Here is a 19,242-nt window from a genome sequence, read left to right as displayed (position 1 = left end):
AAAGTATACCCACCCTTTTCAGAAGTTTCCCTTTAAAAAAAATAAAGAGTAGTAGCAATTTCTTCTGGCATATTTTACAGCAAGACCCCGTACCCAGCTAGCCAACATGCATAACATTATTTTCTTTCTGTAAAGGCAATTGACACACACTCAATCACATGACCGTATCAATTTGAGCATCCACATACTCCCAATAAGACGAATCACGCTTTGTTGATCTTTGATGTTTGGTCATTGGTTTCGAGCACCTTTTGTTTTTACCTTTCTGAAAGAGCAAACATAGAATTTACATAAGGGTAGGCAATTTCCCGAAGTTTACTCTTTATAGTAACTTTGCTACATACATCAAACTCTTTAAACTGCTTGGATATGGTTTTCATCTCTTCGATTATGCTGACTTTAGGCTCAGATAAACCTTGGTATGTAAAACTTAGCCTCCGCCAAAACATATGAATTGTGTCAAGTGGTATGGTATCAACAACATATCTAACTAGCTCACATGTACATGGAAGACTGTGAGTAGTTCTCATTATACATCCACAATAAGAAGGGTTTTTGTCAGCATAATGTACACGCTCAAACTTAACAACAATTTGGTTTAAAGCATATCTTGATACCATGTCAAGTAGTTTCATGTATAAGGTAACTTTAAAAACATGTCCAACCACATGTGTACTTGTCTAAAAAGATGTCTTAATTTTAGTATGTTGCAGTGTGATCATGTTGTTCATGACTTTTCAAACATTACATGCCTTAATTAGACCCTAAACCCTAACACCAAAATATATTTACAATTTTCATACCTGTCAGTTGTTGTGTTTCCTAAATGCATCACCTTATTCTTTATGGGGAATCAACCATGTTTGCTTCACGTAGTCAACAAACATTGGTCATAATGAGCAAGCAATTTCAAACTTCATAAGGCAGTCATCAAACTCTTATTTAGAAGGACAATCCACCAGACTTCCTCAGGCTTTCATGACATAATCTCATGTATTTTTTTGAGCAACAAGGATTTTACATTTTTCCTTTACATTCGTATCAATGTGAAACCGAAAAAACAAATTGGTAGACTCAGGGAAAATAGTTTTCACTACATTCATCAATGCTAAATCTCTGTCGGTAATAATAACTCCAGGGAGTGCATCACATCTCAGAAAAATACCTCGAAACCGGTCTAGAGCCTAAACAACATTCCAAATAGGCAAAAGCAGTTGAAAATGTCATCCATGTTGGTGTCAGACCAACAATGTCAAGTAACGACAACCTATACCTGTTTGTTTTATAAGTACTATCTATGAGAAATACCAAATTACATGCATTGGATAATTTGATTGCATCAGGATGACTCCAAAATATATCACGTACAACATTTTCATCCTTCAATCTATGTCAATGAATATACTGATCTCGTTCAAGAAGCTTCATTAGTTGTTGCATTTCAGTATTATTGTCTCTTATGAAAGAACGGTATGCATATTTTGCATTGTATACTTGCTTCATTGTTATATAACTATTGACATTATGCTTCTTCAATGTTAGAAGAATATTTCTTGGTTTGACCATTGACTTTGTCATATCACCAATAATAATCTTCTCATCCTTAATGAGTTAACCAACATATGGATGTCCAGTAATGACTTGACCAATGCATGATCATGTCTCCCACATACTAACTTCATCATCCATCTTTCACCTCCCACCATTGGTGTCGCTCACAGTTTAAAGGGACACCCGCATTTTCTACTGCTGCTAGTAACTGTTCGTACTAAATCTTTCTTCCTAATCCTATATTTTTCACTCCATTCACAGCCAATTAAAACAAATGAGGTCCTTCCTCTAGTTCTAGTACCTGTGTCTGATCTCATAATCACCCCCACAAAACCAATATCATACGAAACAAATCGAGCTCAATGCAAGGGACATTCATTTACTTACTTTAACAAAAAAATCATATTAATACCTGAGAAGTATTGAAGGCATTAGAAGAATAAACATGTTGATGCACACCAGGTTCCTTTTCATTTTCTTCATTCATATCAACAACTTCTTGAGACATTATATTATCATACATTCACCGATCTTCATCCACCTTAACAAAACATTGAAAAAAATTCAATGATAAACAAACGACCCTAACAATACCATACATAGGCTATCACGTAATTTTTTAATTTTTTTACTACATTTAATAATATAATGCATTAAAATTGATAACCATATATATTAAAATTTAGACTTGCATAAACTAATATATGATGCAATATAATTATTTTTTGACTTCTATAAAGTAGTTAACTTAATAATATTTACACAAATATTATAAATATTTAAATACTCATCCAATACTAGCTACCAAAAAAAAATATCAACTTTTTTAGGGACTTACCTTTTATTCCTTGCTATAATATATATATATATATATATATATATATATATATATATATATATATATATATATATATATATATATATATATATATAATTACCTGTAAATTAGTTATAAATATCAGTTTTTTTATTTATTACAAATTATATTGCGATAAATTACTTACAAATGTATTGCTAATATTTTTGTAGTTAATTGTAATTCATAAAATTATAAGGACTAAAAAAATAGTTTTAAAATATAACGACTAAAATAAAATAAAAGTCTAAATTATTTTAAAATAAATACCACTTTCAAACTATTAAAACTAAAAGGTATAAATTATGAAACTATACATATTTAAAATATTTTAAATAATAAAACTAATTATAGTAAAGAAAACGATAAAAAAAATTAAAAATAAAAAAAAAGTTCTTATGGATTGACAATCCATAAGAAACTTAAAGATTGACAATCCGTATGGTTCTTACGGATTGTCAATTCGTAAGAAATACACGGATTGTCAATCCATAACAATCATATGGATTGATAATCCATAAGTTATATAAAATTTATGGGTTATAAATTCATAAATTTTATATGGATTGCAAATCCGTATAAAACTATATCAAAGTTGCAAAAGAAAATCAACGTATCTCCGTCGTTAACAACCACACTAACCACCACTTGCCAACGAACCACCGTAACCAATGCACCTCGACCAAAACGAATGCAACAACGAACGACCACCTCTCACGAGAATGAATGCAAAAAAAACAATAGAATGAATGGTGCATGAAGAAGGAATGGAAGAAAAAGAAGTTAGCAGGGGGTATTTTTGGAATTTTAGAAATTTCTGGGTGCACAAGAAAAATGATGGTGCATAAAGCAATTGCCGGATGAAAGTAAGTACAGTCCATCTACACTCGTATTAAGGGTCAGCTTGGGCCCAATAACTTATTGTATATTTAGCAACATCCAACACAAAAATGTTTGAAATATTAGCGATGACTTTTCACAGTTTTTTTTATAAATCAAATAATGCAATTATTATAATCAGAAAGTTACAATATTTAATTTTCTTAATAGGGTGTCTATTATTAATAAAACAACAGTGCTAAATAGTACGAAAGATTACAATACAAAATCCTTTACAACAATTATCAGTTATGAATTTGCACCAACCCTCTAGGTTTAATAATAATATTATTATTGAAGTTTAAAAACATTTTATTTTTTATATAGTAAATTATTTGTAAATTAAACATTAAAATTACAATTTATTAATTAAATAATTTTTCACGTTTTATATAGTAAAAAGAAGACAAAATAAGAAATAAATAAAAAAAAATAAGAGAGAGAATGAGAGAGAAAAGATAGAAACACTTCAGATAATATGCTTCTGTTAAAATTTACTGACATTTTATTTTTGAGACTCCCATATGCTAATTCACACATAAAAATAAAAAAATATATAAAAATATTAAAAGAAAGAAAAAAAATATATAAAAAGAATACAACTTTTAAAGAATAAAAAAATAAAAAATGTTAAACATCTAAAAAAACATAAGAAAAAGAGAGAATAAGACATGAAAAGAAAAAAAGAAATAAAAAATGAAAAAAGACAAAAACTGAAAAAGGATAAAAATCTAGATAAATGTCAAAAGTATTCTTAGATTTGACAAGTGTAAAAATAGCAAGGGCTAGAGATGTCAAAAGTATCCTTACATTGTATATTATAAGATATATAAGAGGATACTATCAAAATCCTACATGCTGCTCTAATTCAACGGGTTGAAAACAACTCAAATCACCCTAACTTTCGCGCTGCTCCTTGTTTTGAATCGTAGAATATTGTTTGAGAAGTTTATTTCCAAATTCAAGTGATAACCTAAAATAAATAAAGCATGACTTAAAAGAAAGATAAAACATTCAGCCAAAAAAGAAAAATAAAATCTTCAATTCTGACTCCCACTAATCAAAAGTTGGCTCTTGCTGGTTGTTGTTTTTTTTTAGTCCAAACATCAAAATTTTACACTTTTTTGGTGACTTCAAATAAACTAACCTAAAATAAAATGAATTATCACAAGCACAAAAGCTACATAATACATTATCCAAATATACTATTTACTTGAACTATTGAAATTCGGTAACTAGTATGATCATTTTTTCTATGTTCGTGGAGGCTAAGAATGGTTTACCTAAACACCTGGAAATCGTGTTCAAGGTTTTGGGCACATGAAATTATTTGTCTTTTGAATACATATGAATTTTTATTCCACCCACTTATATAAAACTACGTAAGTTTTAGGCTTGCTTATGTCAACTAATGTATTATTTATCAACTTTGTTTCTTATACATGCATGCTAAGATTAAGACAACCTTTCTAATAATATTTTTTTTGTTTTTAGCAACAAAATTCTTTGAAGGTACTTAATTAAGATTACATTGGTAAATGTATTGTTGATGCACATTTTTTGTCAATTCTTACTACTCACTTTGTGAAATAGATATGTAGAGTAGATATAACTAGTATGGTAGGAGTTGACTGAGTTTAGACAGTTATACCCAAGGTACAACGATGAAAGGAAGATAACGATTGCATTTCTAAACATTTCAGTTTTCCTATTTACAAATTATTAACGTTTAAATAATTAAATAAAATAGCTCAAAAGCTAAGTACTATAGTAAACAAAGTGAATGCCTATCAGCTTAAAATTTTATCAAACAAAAGTTTTTGACTCTAACACAGCAAATTCATTGATCAAACAAAAGATGAGATATTGGTGTCACTATAATTCATGTATGCAAGATTGGATTGCTAAAACAATAAACATGTTTTTAGTTTGGATATCATGTTTGTATTTTGTTGAAAAAAAAAATTGTAGTTCAACCACATGCCCCAGAGATCGTAGAAGAAACACACAATAATTAATATGATTCGATATCTCTTGTTTATGTCCATCAACCTATTTTAAAATATTTTCACTATAATAGATCTGATTACATGAATCATAATACATTGTGCATCACTCAACTTACCTAAGTATCCTCACTCAACTTACCTATGTAGCTTGTTGGTTAAATGAAGAGTTTTCATGGAGGTTGTACCTAATAAAGGATGTTGGGGTGAGATCCTGATTTTACATTAGGATGGAATTATGCCTATTTTTGTTGCTTTTGTTAGATATAAGTTTTATTTAAATTGTACAAAATACTAATAAATAGATTAAGTGTTTATTCAATCAATTCTATCCCATAATAATTTATAGTATGAATTTGATCATAAAATTCATTTGAATATGCAAAAACAAAAAAAAAATGTTTTAAAAGATAAACTAAAAAAAAAGTTTAAGAATGACAGGAATGTAAAATTAAATCTCAAAATGTCATGCTTTTGTTGCTTATTATAACAACTTACCCATGTGAACTTGTCATGGTAAAACTGTAATGCATTCTTTGTGAATATGTCATGCATTCATGTATGCTTGAAAGTCCCACTTTGTCTTTTAATTTTATCTCTTCATTTTTAAATTGTGAGCATGTGTTCTGATAACATCAAATCTCAATAAATCTCCTTGTATGTTGCATGAGGGCCTTTTTTTTGTTTTATATATATATATATATATATATATATATATATATATATATATATATATATATATATATATATATATATTAGGTTAAAGTATTAAGGATTGGACCTATTAAACCAACAAATCAATGTAAGAAAATGCTGTCAATATGAAAAAGTGCATCCTTAACATACTAGTTTATATAAATTTTGGTTTTTAATTAAATATATTTTTAATTACTTTATAATTAACTTAATAAGTCTATTAATCAAAATTATTGGTTAATAATCTACAAAGGGGACCGAAATCACCAATTTGCAAAGCAAGGAGGATCAAATGTTACAATTAAAAATCAGGAAGACCAAAATTATGGATTTGAGAAATTAAGAAAACCAAAATAATAATTTAACCTTAAAAGTAATATATTTTATTACGTATAAAATATTTTTTCTACTCATAAATACCTACAAATATAAAATATTACATGCACATAATTTTTTTTTTGTAGAAACTGAAATTTTGTTAACTTTAATGCTTGAACTTAAAAGTTAAAATTTAGGAATTAAAAAAGTTTTAGAAAAGCTAACAAAATGAAATTGTTCCTAAAAGGCATTGATTTTATTCCCTCCTCACACCATAGTTGTTTGAATCATGGGCGGGACTTTCTTCCTCCACCAATTTTTTTTTCTACACCCAATGCTTTTATCTAAATTCCCAAACTAACCCTGCTAAGTTCTTCTTCTTCTTCCTTTTTTCCTCTTCATACACCATTCATTTTTTCTTCATAACCATTCATTGTCGTGAGTCGTGGCCAAGCTCCTCTTTCGTTGTTATGTCTAGTTTGGCCGAGGCGCATTGTTATGGTGGTTCGTTGGCAAGTGGTGATTGTGATGGTGGTTGGTGTTATGGTGTAACGGTGGAGGTAAACCTATTTTTTTTTCAACTTTGATCTTTATTCATACATATTTGTAATCTGTATAAAACTTATGGATTTGTAATCCGTATGATTCTTACAAATTAGCATTCCACATGTTTCCTACGGATTTAGAATCTATAAAAAACTTGCGAATTTGCAATCCATATGATTCTTACAGATTAACAATTTGTATGGTTCTTATGGATTTGTAATCCGTATGACTCTTACAGATTAACAATCCGTATGGTTCTTACGGATTGTCAATCCATATGAAACTTACATTCATATGAATCATGTGGATTGCTAATCCGTAAGTGTTATATGGATTGTCAATCCATATAACTTATACAGATTGTCAATCCGTATCACCTAAAAATATTTTAATTTTTTAAAAAAATTATTTTAATTTTTTTTTATAAATTTAGTATATTATTTATAATATGTTTAAATACCTATAATTTCATAATTTATACCTTTTATTCCTTATAGTTTGAAAGTGGTATTTGTAGTCCCTATAATTTACATTTTAATTTTATTTTAGTCATTTTTATTTAAAAGTGGTTTTTTTAGTCCTTATAATTTGTATTTTGATTGTCTTTTAGTCTTTATAGTTTAAAAGAGGGATTTTTCTTCCTATAGTTTATATTTTGATTCCCTTTTAGTCATATTAATCAAAATACGATTAATATTATGAATTAAAATTAACTACAAAAATATTAACAAGTAATTCATAAATAATTTATCGCAACATAATTTGTAATAAAAAAGAGTTATTTTTTAACTAATTTGTAGCTAATTATTTTTTTATATATATTTTTGTAGCAAGGACCAGATGAGTAATTAAACCTTTATAATATTTGTGTAAATATTATTATGTTAACTACTTTATGAAAGTAAAACATAATAAAATTGTGTGATAGTATATGTTAAAAAAACATATTTATTGTTATATCGACATACTTATGTAGTGTAGAAGACATAAAAAAATTAACATGAAAGTTTTTAAAAATAAATATATTTATTTATAAATAATTAGAATTATGTATGGGGTCGTTAGGTTGTCATTGAATGTTTTGTTAAGATGGACAAAGATCGGTGAATATATGATAACATAATGTCTAAAGAAGTTAATACACATGAAGAAAATAGAGAGGAACTTGGTTTGTTTCAAAATATTGATTGTTTTGATATCTTCAATATTTCTCATGTATTGATATGATTTTGTATTTTGTTAAAGTAAGTAAATGAATGTCCCTTGAAGACTAAAGATGCATTATCCCTTTTGTAGGTGTTTGTTAGCCATGATGATGTTTTGCATTGGGCTCGCTTTGTTGCATATGATATTGGTTTTGTGATGGTGATTATGAGGTCAGACACAGATACTGGAAATAGAGGAAGCACTTCATATGTTTTAATTGGTTGTAAAAGGAGTGGAAAATATAGGGCATACCGTTAGTTGTTATTTACGACTAACTTTTGTATTGAATAGTTACATAAAATTAACCCTTTTTCCTCAATTTATGGTTCTTTTTGTAGGAATTGTACATATTCTCATGTTTAGTTTGATTTTATATAGTGAATACTCCCATTTTGTGAATTAATGTTGAAACTACTTCAATTTCAGGCTAAAAGAAGAGAAGGTTCAAGCAGCTATTGTCTCGCTAAGCGAAGCATATGCGCTTAGTGAGTGACATCCGCTAAGTGAGGCATGCAGCTCGCTTAGCGTGCTGGGAAACCCTAGAAGAGAATTCAGTCAGAGATGTGCTCGCTCAGTGCGTCGCAAGCTCGCCCAGCGAGTCATTTGTCTCTTCCCGCGCTCAGCGCGCCCAACTCGCTAAGCCAAAATTCACTTACTCTCGCTTAGCAAACCAATCTCGCTAAGTGAGCCTTCAGAATCTGAAACATCAAGGAGCCTTTAAAACACTGAAGTTGGCGGAAACTAGAGAGAGGAGTCGAAAAATAAAGCCAAGGGAGAAGCTAGAGCGACAGAAACTAAGCAACCAAGAGAGTCTAGCTTAAAGGAGTGAGATTAGGGTTGTAGAGGTTGAAGGAGACATCCTCAACCATTCTTAGCCATTTTCTTCCCTCAAAATGTGTCCTTTGTATTGAAAGCTCATTACTTGTAATGGAAGGCTAAACCTCTTGGTTGGGAAGTTTTGCTAAACCTTTGATGTAATATTCTTTCATTATCTATTTAATGTTGTTTTATGTGTTCATTGCTTCTGTCCATGCTTATTTTTACGTGTTTGTCGCTTGATCACCCATTTGTACGTATAGTTAGGATTTTTAGCATTGGTAAGTTCTTTAAAGCCTTAGAACTTGATAGAGCAAGCTAGAAAACTATATGTCTAGGAATGTAGTGCAGTGATCTAGTCCATATTATGTTGTAGACTTAATGCAACTCTTTTAGGCTGAGTTTGTTGAGGGATCAAGGACGAGGTTTAAAGAGAGTTGGGCCCATTCACTCGAGGGATCTTGGTTTGGATAATTTTTCAGCATAAGAACACTAGGATAACATCAAATAGAGAAAAATATATAGCAACATCAAGGTAGATTCAATAGAACGACCCAACGCTTTCTCACTTGACTGTTTTTACTTCTCAAACCATAGATATTTAGTTTATAGTTAACTAGATTTTCACACAAAAACCAAACTTGATATTTATTTTGCTTTTGGTTGTGTACAAATGTTTGCTCACTGAATATACATTTTCTGGGTGAAACAAATTCCCTATGGATACGATACTCGGTTCTTACCATTTTATATTACTTGCGCGACTCGGTGCACTTGCTGAATAGCATCGCAGAGAGAGTAGCTAACAAGTTTTTGGCGTTGTTGCCGGGGAATTTCTTTCCACTTAGATAGTATAGTTCAGTTTGTAGACCTTTATTCTTTGATTGATTTTGTGAATAGTTAGTTAGGATTTAAGTTTCTCTTGATTTGGTTAACTGTTGCTATGTTTAGTACTTCTTGTATGTGAGGTAACTCTTCAGCAGGGAATTTAGCTCCATTAGATTTGGAGATAGAAGCCACTTGCAGGAGAAATAACGCAGAGAGAAAGAGAAAATTTTTGCAGGAAAGGACAACACAACCAAGTTCGAAGGAAGCTTAATCATCTGAATCATCTTCAGCACTCCCAGAGTTAAGAGACTCTGAAGTAGGTGCATCCGAAGCTCACATCATGGCTGAAGATCAACCACGGAGGGTGACTCTTGAAGACTATTCTAGCTCGATCGTGCTCCAATTCTTTACAACCATCGCACGACCGGAAGTTCAAGCTCACAACATCACATATCCTCATTCCTTGATTCAGATGATTCGAGGAAATTTGTTTCATGGTTTTCCAAAAGAAGACCCTTACGCACACCTTGCTACTTATATAGAAATCTACAATACTATGAAAATTGCATGTGTGCCGGAGGATGCAATGAGGCTTAGTTTGTTCTCATTTTCCTTGGCTGGAGAAGCCAAGAGGCGGCTGCACTCATTCAAGGGAAACAGTTTGAAAACTTGGGAGGAGGTTGTAGAGAAGTTTTTGAAGAAATATTTTCCTGAGTCTAAGACAGCTGAAGGCAAGGCAGCTATCTCCTCATTCCATCAATTTCTAGATGAATCCCTGAGTGAAGCACTTGAGAGATTTCGTAGCTTGTTGCGGAAGACACCAACTCATGGATTCTCCGAGCTGATTCAGTTGAATATTTTTATAAATGGTTTGAGACCACAGTCCAATTAGTTATTGGATGCTTCTGATGGAGGAAAAATTAAGTTGAAAACTCCTGAAGAAGCAATGGAACTTATTGAAAATATGGTTGCTAGTGATCATGCTATTTTGCGTGATCGGACTCATGTACCTACAAAGAGAAGCCTGTTAGAGCTTTCTTCATAAGATGCACTGTTGGCAAGAAAAAGCTGCTAGCTAAGTAGCTAGAATCATTGACGGAGATACATAGTAAGCTGCCAACCCAATTGCAAGCGACTCAACCTTCACATTTAGCAGTTTTGCAGGTTGGAGGTTGTAGTATATGTGGAGGATCGCATGAGTCTGGCTGCTGTATACCCCTTGATGATGATGCAAATGAGGTGAATTATATGGGAAATCAGCACAGACCAGGGTTTAATACAGGTGGATTTGCATGTTACCAGTAAGGTGGCCATTTTAATCAAAATCAAGGGCAGTGGAGATCTCATCCTGGAAACCAATTCAATAAAGAACAAGGAGGACCATCCAATAGGCCTCTAACTCAAGGGCCTAGCCTTTATGAGAGGACCACCAAGTTGGATGAGACTTTAGCTCAATTCATGCAAGTTTCAAGAAAGACAAGGAACGACACTTTGCTCGTTTCCTTGATATCTTCAAGAAATTGGAGATAACTATCCTATTTGGAGAAGCCTTGCAACAAATGCCACTCTACTCCAAGTTTCTGAAAGATATGCTAACCAAGAAGGGAAAATATATCCATAGTGATAATATTGTGGTGGAGGGAAACTGCAGTGCTGTTATCCAAAGAATCCTTCCCCCTAAATACAAGGATCCAGGGAGTGTCACAATCCCTTACTCTATTGGTGTGGTGTCTGTTGGGAAATCCCTCATTGATTTGGGGGCCAACATAAATTTGATGTCTCTCTCCATGTGTAGAAGGATTGGAGAGCTGGAAATTATGCCAACAAGAATGACATTGCAGCTGGCAGATCGATCTATCACAAGGCCTTATGGTGTAGTTGAAGATGTTTTGGTCAAGGTGCGACAACTCACCTTCCCTGCAGACTTCGTGATCATGGATATTGAAGAGGATGCTGAAGTCCCATTGATCTTGGGCCCTCCCTTCATGTTAACCACCAATTGTGTGGTGGATATGGGGAAAGGTAATCTGCAAATAGGAATAGATGATCAGAAGATCACATTTGATTTGTTTGATGCCGAAAAGCACTCACTTGATCTGAATATTTGTTCAAAGATGGATGAAGTTAAGAATGAGATGGTTTTGATGGCTAGAGCCAAGCTTGGTCTAGACCCTTGAGGTAACATGTGTCAAGCTAGTGACGTTAAAGAAGCGCTTACTAGGAGGCAACCCAGCTCTTTTTCTTTGTTTTCTTAATCATTGCATATAGTTAGGTTTCAACTTGTTTGTGATTGCTAGAGTAAAACATCAACATGTTTTGTATGAGAAAAGGGGTTGCTTAAGCTTCTCTGAAGTTGTGGATGAGAAATAACTTAGAAAAAAATTTCAGTCATCCACTCGCTCAGCGCGACCTGTGTGCTAAGTGAATCATCCTTCATGCGCTGAGAGAGTACTCACTCGTGCTAAGCACGCTAACCCCTACCCATTGGCTGAAAGGGTCTCGCTAAGCGAGACAGCTGCACCAAGCCCAAAAACTTCTCTGGAATTTCATTTATTGGAATTGGGCTACGCGAGTTCGCTCGCTAAGCCCAACACATAGTCTCGCTAAGCGCATCCATGCACTAAGTGCAAATAATTCTCTGTTTAGACCCACATGCCAATTGGGCTAAGTAGGTCATACCCACTAAGCCTAATTATCTCTCTAGAATGGAATTATGCTAAGCGAGACCATCTCGCTAAGCGCAACCCCATTACTACATCTTGAGGCATTTAATTCGCTAAGCCAGTCATGTCCCGCTTAGCAAAAGTTACAAACCAATCAGAGTTGTAGAACTCGCTAAGCACGCATCTGTGCGCTAAGCCCAAATCCTTCTCAGGTTTTCTAATTCTCGAATTGGGCTAAGCGAGTCTGTCCCGCTAAGCGTGTGAATTTAAAATTTGAAAATTCAAAAGTCACTGAGTGCTCGCTTAGCGAGTCACTCACGATAAGCGAGGCAGTCGAAATAGCCAAAAATAACACTTAACTGCCTTGGGCAGTTACTTTGTGCAAACTATAACTTCCTCCATCTTCATCATTGACACTTCTTACTCACCATCTGCACTATACTCACAATACATTGCATCTTCTGCTTCTTTTGCTCTCATTTTTACTCACCAACCTTTGCAATCCAAGTAAGTACCTCTTACTTCACTTTTTAATTTCTGTTTTTGAACCCTAGGATAGAAGACATTTTGTTTGCTCTGTGAATTGCAATTTCCTGTTGATCTTGTTGTGCATTGCTTAGTTGTTTGATTATATGTTGTTAGGGCTTTAATTTCGCATATAATGTAAGTCCATTTGATGTGTTTTGATTAGAGTTGTTAGGCTTGATAGGGGCTGGAAAGTTGAGGCTTCGAAGCCCCAATTTTTCTGGAAATTTCGATGTACTCGCTAATTGAGTTCATCAATTTTTGGATGAATTTCTGGGTTTTCTGATGAACTTGCTAAGCCGGCCCATCCCGCTAAGCGCGTTCATCATTTTTGTTTAAATTTATGCTTATATGTATGAACTCGCTAAGCCATTGCGCATAGGCTTAGCGAGCATTTAAATTTCCAGTTTTAATTTCTGAGTTTGTATGAACTCGCTAAGCCGACATGTTGCGCTAAGCGAGTTAGTTTACTTGGGTCAGAGTCTATGAGGCTTTTGGTATTCTATTTACGTCTAAGCGAGCCACACTCACTAAGCCACCATGCCTCTTATGTTTGAATAAGCCTGGGCTCAGCGAGTCAGTCTCGCTAAGCCTAAGTCAATTTAGTGTTCTGGAATTTTGTTCATGCGCTAAGCGAGTCCCACTCGCTAAGCACAATTTCTTCTCTATTTTCGAATATGGCTTAGTGAGCCTGCTCGTTAAGCCAATTATGTTTCAGTGGTCAAGTTGGGCTAAGCGCCTGCTAGCACTAAGCCTGTGTTGTGTGTCGTGCTAAGCGAGGCTGTCTCGCTAAGCACAATTAGCTCTTTGTTGGGGAATAAGACTTAGCGAGCCATGCTCGCTTAGCCATTATGTTGTGTGTTAGTCGATGAATACGACTAACTTTTGTGTATAAAACCTATGTATATTGTATCAAACTTTCCCAATTTATGGTTGTTTTGTAATACTATAAGTACTTTTTGTTAAATATAGGTAATAGATAATTTATACTTTTGTTTTGTGCATTTAATAATCAATTTCTCTCAATTTTAGGTTAAATAGGCAACTTTGGCAAAGTGCTATTTTTCACTCTTTCGCTAAGCCAAGCTGCTGGCTTAGCGAGAATTCGCTAAGCGCAACCTTCAATGGCTAAACGCGAGGAAGACTCTAGAAGAAGATGAGTTGTCAAGTTCGCTAAGTGCACTGCTCCAGGTCATCAAGTGCACTGCTTCAGCTCATCCACTAAGCGAAATAAGCGCGCTAAGCCAAAATTCACTTATGCGCGCTAAGTGATCCAGATATGTGCTAAGCGCATGAGCACAAAAAAGGCCACCTATTTAAGTCTGAAATCAGATTTGCAAAGGGAGTTTGGCACTTTTCTTGAGAAGCTCTGCATGCACGAAGGTTCTAGAGAGAGAAAGGTCCATGTTCCAGAGAGTTCTGAGAGATTTTGCTGTGTGAAGATCTGCAGAGACGCGAGTTCGAAGCGGAAGCCGTTCTGAGAGCTTGAGATGAGTTTGTGAGTGATTGTGAGATCCTAGAGGTGAAGGAGACATCCTCACCACTTGTGTTTTTGTAGTCTTTCATCTTGTTTTTCTTTTTGTTGTAAAGGAGGTTTTCGGACTATGGAAAGCTAAATCCTCTGTTGGATCTTCCCTGTAGGTACCTGATGTAAATATATTTCTATCAATGTAATGATGTTTTGTGTGTTCTCTGTGCTATATGCTTTTCATTCCAATGTTCTTTTACCTTGATCACGTAGATGCATGCTTTGTTAGGGTCATTCAACAGTGGGAACTGGTCTGATTCTAAAGTCCTTGATAGTACAGGACTGAGTTATTGTGCTATCATGAGGAATCGGGGTACAAGAACTTAGTTGTGTATGTGTGTCTTAATGCGGTCTTGGTTGAGTTTAGTCTTACAAGAGGAATTTGCGAACAAGGCTTAATCAAGATTAGGCTAGGCTATCATGAGCAATCGGGGTCTAGCAGTCGAGGAGACAATATAAGAATGCATGAGCATTGTTAGATAGAGAACATCCTTTTTAGCATCAGGAACCTATGAGGAAGACCAACGCATTCTCTACTTGTTTTTACACAGTATTTCTCTTGCGTGATTTTCTTTCTTTTTTGCCTAGATAGTTTAAATACCTGTTCATAACCACAGTCATATTTCCATACCAGACGCCTATTTATCGAAATAGCTTGCCAGATAACACAAGTTCCCTGAGAGTTCGATACTCGATTCTTACCGTTTTATACTACTTGTGCAATCTGATACACTTGCTGGTTGCGAACACTGTGTCAGCTAAGCGAGGATGTCTCGCTTAGCCAGAGTGTTTATTTTTCTGTAGTCGCGCTAAGCGCGTCCTGTGTGCTTAGCGTATCTTGCTATTTTCTGAAGGCGCGCTAAGCGAGCCGTCTCACTAAGCGCCTAGTCAATTTTTCTGTTTTATTTTTCTACTTTCAATTTTGAATAAAACCTGTCTAATTTCATTTCATGTGATTCTTTTGATGTAGATGGCCTCTAGAAAAAGGAAAGCAACCGCCTCTCGACTTCGGGAACCATATGACATGACCAGATTTATTTATGAGGTCGCTTGGGAGTGTTACGAGCAGAACGTTCACTCCCGAAACATCCTTCCGGAGAGGAACATCACTTTATATGTCACAGAGTACGAAGAGTTCCGCCGGGAGTTCGAGAGGAGGCGGTGGCATAAAGCCTTGACCAGGCAGCCTGATGGTCGCATTGATGTGGCCCTGGTCAAGGAGTTTTATGCCAATCTATATGATCCTGACGATAAGTCCCCAAGGCAAGTCAGAGTTTGGGGCAAGCTGATAAAGTTTAATGGAGAATCGCTGAACACTTTCCTGGAGACCCCCGTGGTTTTGGAGCCAGGGGAACATTACACCACCTACTCCAGGTTCTGCCACACGCACCCAGATTCTCAGGAGCTTGCTTCCAAGCTCTGTATCCCAGGGTGTGGTTTTGTTTTAAATACTGAGGGAGCGCCCTGGAAGCTCCTGAGGAAGGATTTGACTACTCTGGCTCAGACCTGGAGTGTCTTTTCCTACTCTAACCTCGCCCCCACCTCTCATACGTTCGATCTTAATATGGATAGGGCGAGGTTGGTTTATGGACTTGTGAAGAAGATGGACATGGATGTGGGCTCATTCATTTTAGGTCAAATCTCGCAGATAGCCCAGTCCAACTCCTCCAGGCTCGAATTTCCAACGCTTATCATTGCCTTATGCATCACACAGGGAGTTGTTCCAGATTCTCTAACTTTCGAGTCTTTGATCCATGCCATTAACTCGGGGACCCTCAGACACTCCTGTTTCTTCTTCTGCTCCACCTGCTCCAGCTCCACCACCACCATCACCTCCAGCACCCTTCGGCACCTCCGCTCAGAGCTCAGATGCAATCATGTTGATGCTGGAGAGCCTTCACCATGCCTTATGCCTGGTGATGCAGAGTATACACGACCTGGCTCAACATCGGCCCATCATTAGCATGGAGGATTTCAGGGCTCAGGTGGCCTGGCCAGGAGTCCAGCCTTCTTCTTTGGGGGGAGGTGAGGCTCCTACAGCCCAAGAGCCGCTGCTAGAGCCGGAGGCGACACTCGAGGCCACACCAGAGGAGACACCGGAGGATAATCCTGCTGCCACACCTACTGAGGACACAGATTATGCAGCTGATATGGCGGCGGCATAGAGTTCCTAGGATCCCTGGCCCACTCCAGCACCAAATACATCTTTGCCAGCCCAGGATGCTCCCTCCTCACCTCATGATGAGCTGACACCAACATAGGAGGGCTAAAGACAAGACTTTATTTATTTTCTACTTTTTAGATACAATTTTTAAATTTTAGTTTTAGTTTATTTACATATTTAGCAAAATTTACAGCTTTTTGAACAATTTACAGTTTTTAAATCTTATGCAGTGGTTTGTTTTGGTTTTAAAATTCTGGTGTTTGTGATTGATGTTGGAATTGGTTGATTGCATGACTTGAGTGAATTATGATGTTAGATCACGTGCTTTGAATAAGTATGTGGTAATTAGAAGAGAAAGAACATGAATTAAGGGCGTGAGTGAAAATGTTAGTTTGTTTGACAGGTAAATTGTGAAGGTAATCATTAGCCATAACCCGGTGAGTTGTATGAACCTTAATTGTGAGAGAATGACTAGCATTGAGTACCGATTTTTGCATGAATCTTTGAATATTGAATGAATGCATGATTTTGGAAATGATGAAGGCCGTGATTGATTGAATTAACCACTTAGCCAAACAGCTTACCCTGTTCATGAATAATGAATTCTTTGCACCCATGTTGAGCTTAGATATGATTTATTGAGTTGAACCCTAAGCCAATTGAATTATAATCTCCATCTACCTTTATTTAGGTTTTAGGAGAGCATCATGGTTCAAAGAAAATTTGTCCCAAATTGAAGGGAAGATATTGGGTGATGATAATTATGGTAAGACAAGTAACAGCCTCACAGGAAAATTATGTAAAGAAGTAGTAAGTAAAAACTGCTAAAATAAAATAATAAAAAAAAGTTTCAAGAATAAGCAAGTTTGTGTGTGTTTTTGCTTAAGCTAAGTGCCTTATGATTGGGGCATTTCAATAGAAGCTATGAATAAAAGGAAAAGAGTTGATCTAAGGATGAATGCTCTCCTAGAACCTAAATTTTGCATCCTAGAAAAACCATGAATTGTTTGTAGCCCAGCCTTATTACAAGCCAAGAAAGTCCTTCAGATTCAATTTGTGTGTTTGTGATTGTATGGCATGAGATGAAATGCAAAAGTTGAGACTTGTGTTGGTTGTTAATTTTAAGAATTACCTTAAACACTTGTGCTTATGAGAGAAATAGTGACCGTGAGGATTAGGCTTGATGAACCTTCCTTGATAATTGTCTTGCTTGCTAGCTTATTCCACTTGTGCCACTTAATGATCATGTTCATAACTTTGAAATTCTGCATATCTTTAAGAAGAGTTGTTGGTTGAAGTATTGCTTGCCGCTTATATCATGTGATTGAAAGTTTTGGAACAAACACATCTTTTGATTAACCACTGTGAACTCTGTCACTTGAGGACAAGTAAACTGTTATTTCTTTGTTTGAGGACAAGCAAAATTGTAAATTTGGGGGAGTTTGCTAGTCGTTATTTACGACTAACTTTTGTATTGAATAGTTACATAAAATTAACCTATTTCCCCCAATTTATGGTTCTTTTTGTATGATGTACATATTCTCATGTTTAGTTTGATTTTATATAGTGAATACTTCCATTTTGTGAATTAATGTTGAAACCACTTCAATTTCAGGCTAAAAGAAGAGACGGTTCAAGCAGTTGTTGTCTCGCTAAGCGAGGCATATGCGCTTAGCGAGTGACATCCGCTAAGCGAGGCATGCAGCTCGCTTAGCATGCTGAGAAATCCTAGAAGAGGATTATTCAGAGATGTCCTCACTCAGTGCGCCGCAAGCTCACCCAGCGAGTCATTTATCTCTTCCCACACTCAGTGCGCCCAACTCGCTAAGCCAAAATTCACTTACTCTTGCTTAGCGAGCCTTCAGAATTTGAAACTGTAGAAGCAAAGCTTCATGGTGAATCAAAAGTGATTCAAAGATGTTTTGATGATAAAAATGATGATAACAAAAGATGATGACAAAGGTGATGACAAAAAGCTCAAAGGTCAATCAAAGGATGAGTTCAAGATATTCAAGAAGAAATCAAGAGCAAATTCAAGACTCAAGAGGAAAAGTTGAAGAACACTTCAAGATTCAAGAAGAAGGATGAATTCAAGAATCAAGATTCAAGGATCAAGCTTCAAGAATCAAGATCAAGATTCAAGATTCAAGAATCAAGAGAAGACTTAATCAAGATAAGTATGAAAAGGATTTTTCAAAAACTGAGTAGCACATGGATTTTTCACAAAAACATGTTTACCAAAGAGTTTTTACTCTCTGGTAATCGATTATCAGATTGTTGTAATCGATTACCAGTAGCAAAATGTTTTTGAAAAAGTTTTCAAATTGAATTTACAACGTTCTAATTAATTTCAAAAAGTTGTAATCGATTACAATGTTTTGGTAATTGATTACCAGTGCATTTGAACGTTGAAATTCAAATTTAAATGTGAAGAGTCACATCCTTTCACATAAAAGCCTTGTGTAATCGATTACACTAATTTGGTAATCGATTACCAGTGATTGTTTCTGAATAAATCAAAAGATGTAACTCTTCAAACAGTTTTTGACTTTTTCAAATTGGTTTTTAAGTTTTTCTAAAAGTCATAACTCTTCTAATGGTTGTCTTGACCAGACATGAAGAGTCTATAAAAGCAAGGCTTTGTTTTGCTTTTCAAGTAT

The 19,242-nt window shown here is 35.0% G+C and overlaps 1 protein-coding gene across 1 annotated transcript; it reads left to right on the top strand.

Annotated features, from left to right (window-relative positions):
• The first annotated feature begins 11,261 nt into the window (after positions 1–11,261).
• On the top strand, positions 11,262–11,879 carry LOC114410869. The gene has a single exon (XM_028374782.1). The coding sequence runs from the start codon at positions 11,262–11,264 to the stop codon at positions 11,877–11,879; it is 618 nt and encodes a 205-aa protein (XP_028230583.1).
• The last annotated feature ends 7,363 nt before the right edge of the window (positions 11,880–19,242 follow it).

This window comes from Glycine soja, chromosome 4 (genome assembly GCF_004193775.1).
Source record: "Glycine soja cultivar W05 chromosome 4, ASM419377v2, whole genome shotgun sequence".
Lineage (NCBI taxonomy): Eukaryota > Viridiplantae > Streptophyta > Magnoliopsida > Fabales > Fabaceae > Glycine > Glycine soja.
The sequence above is the reverse complement of the archived record's forward strand: the minus strand, read 5'-3'. Positions and strand labels throughout refer to the sequence as shown.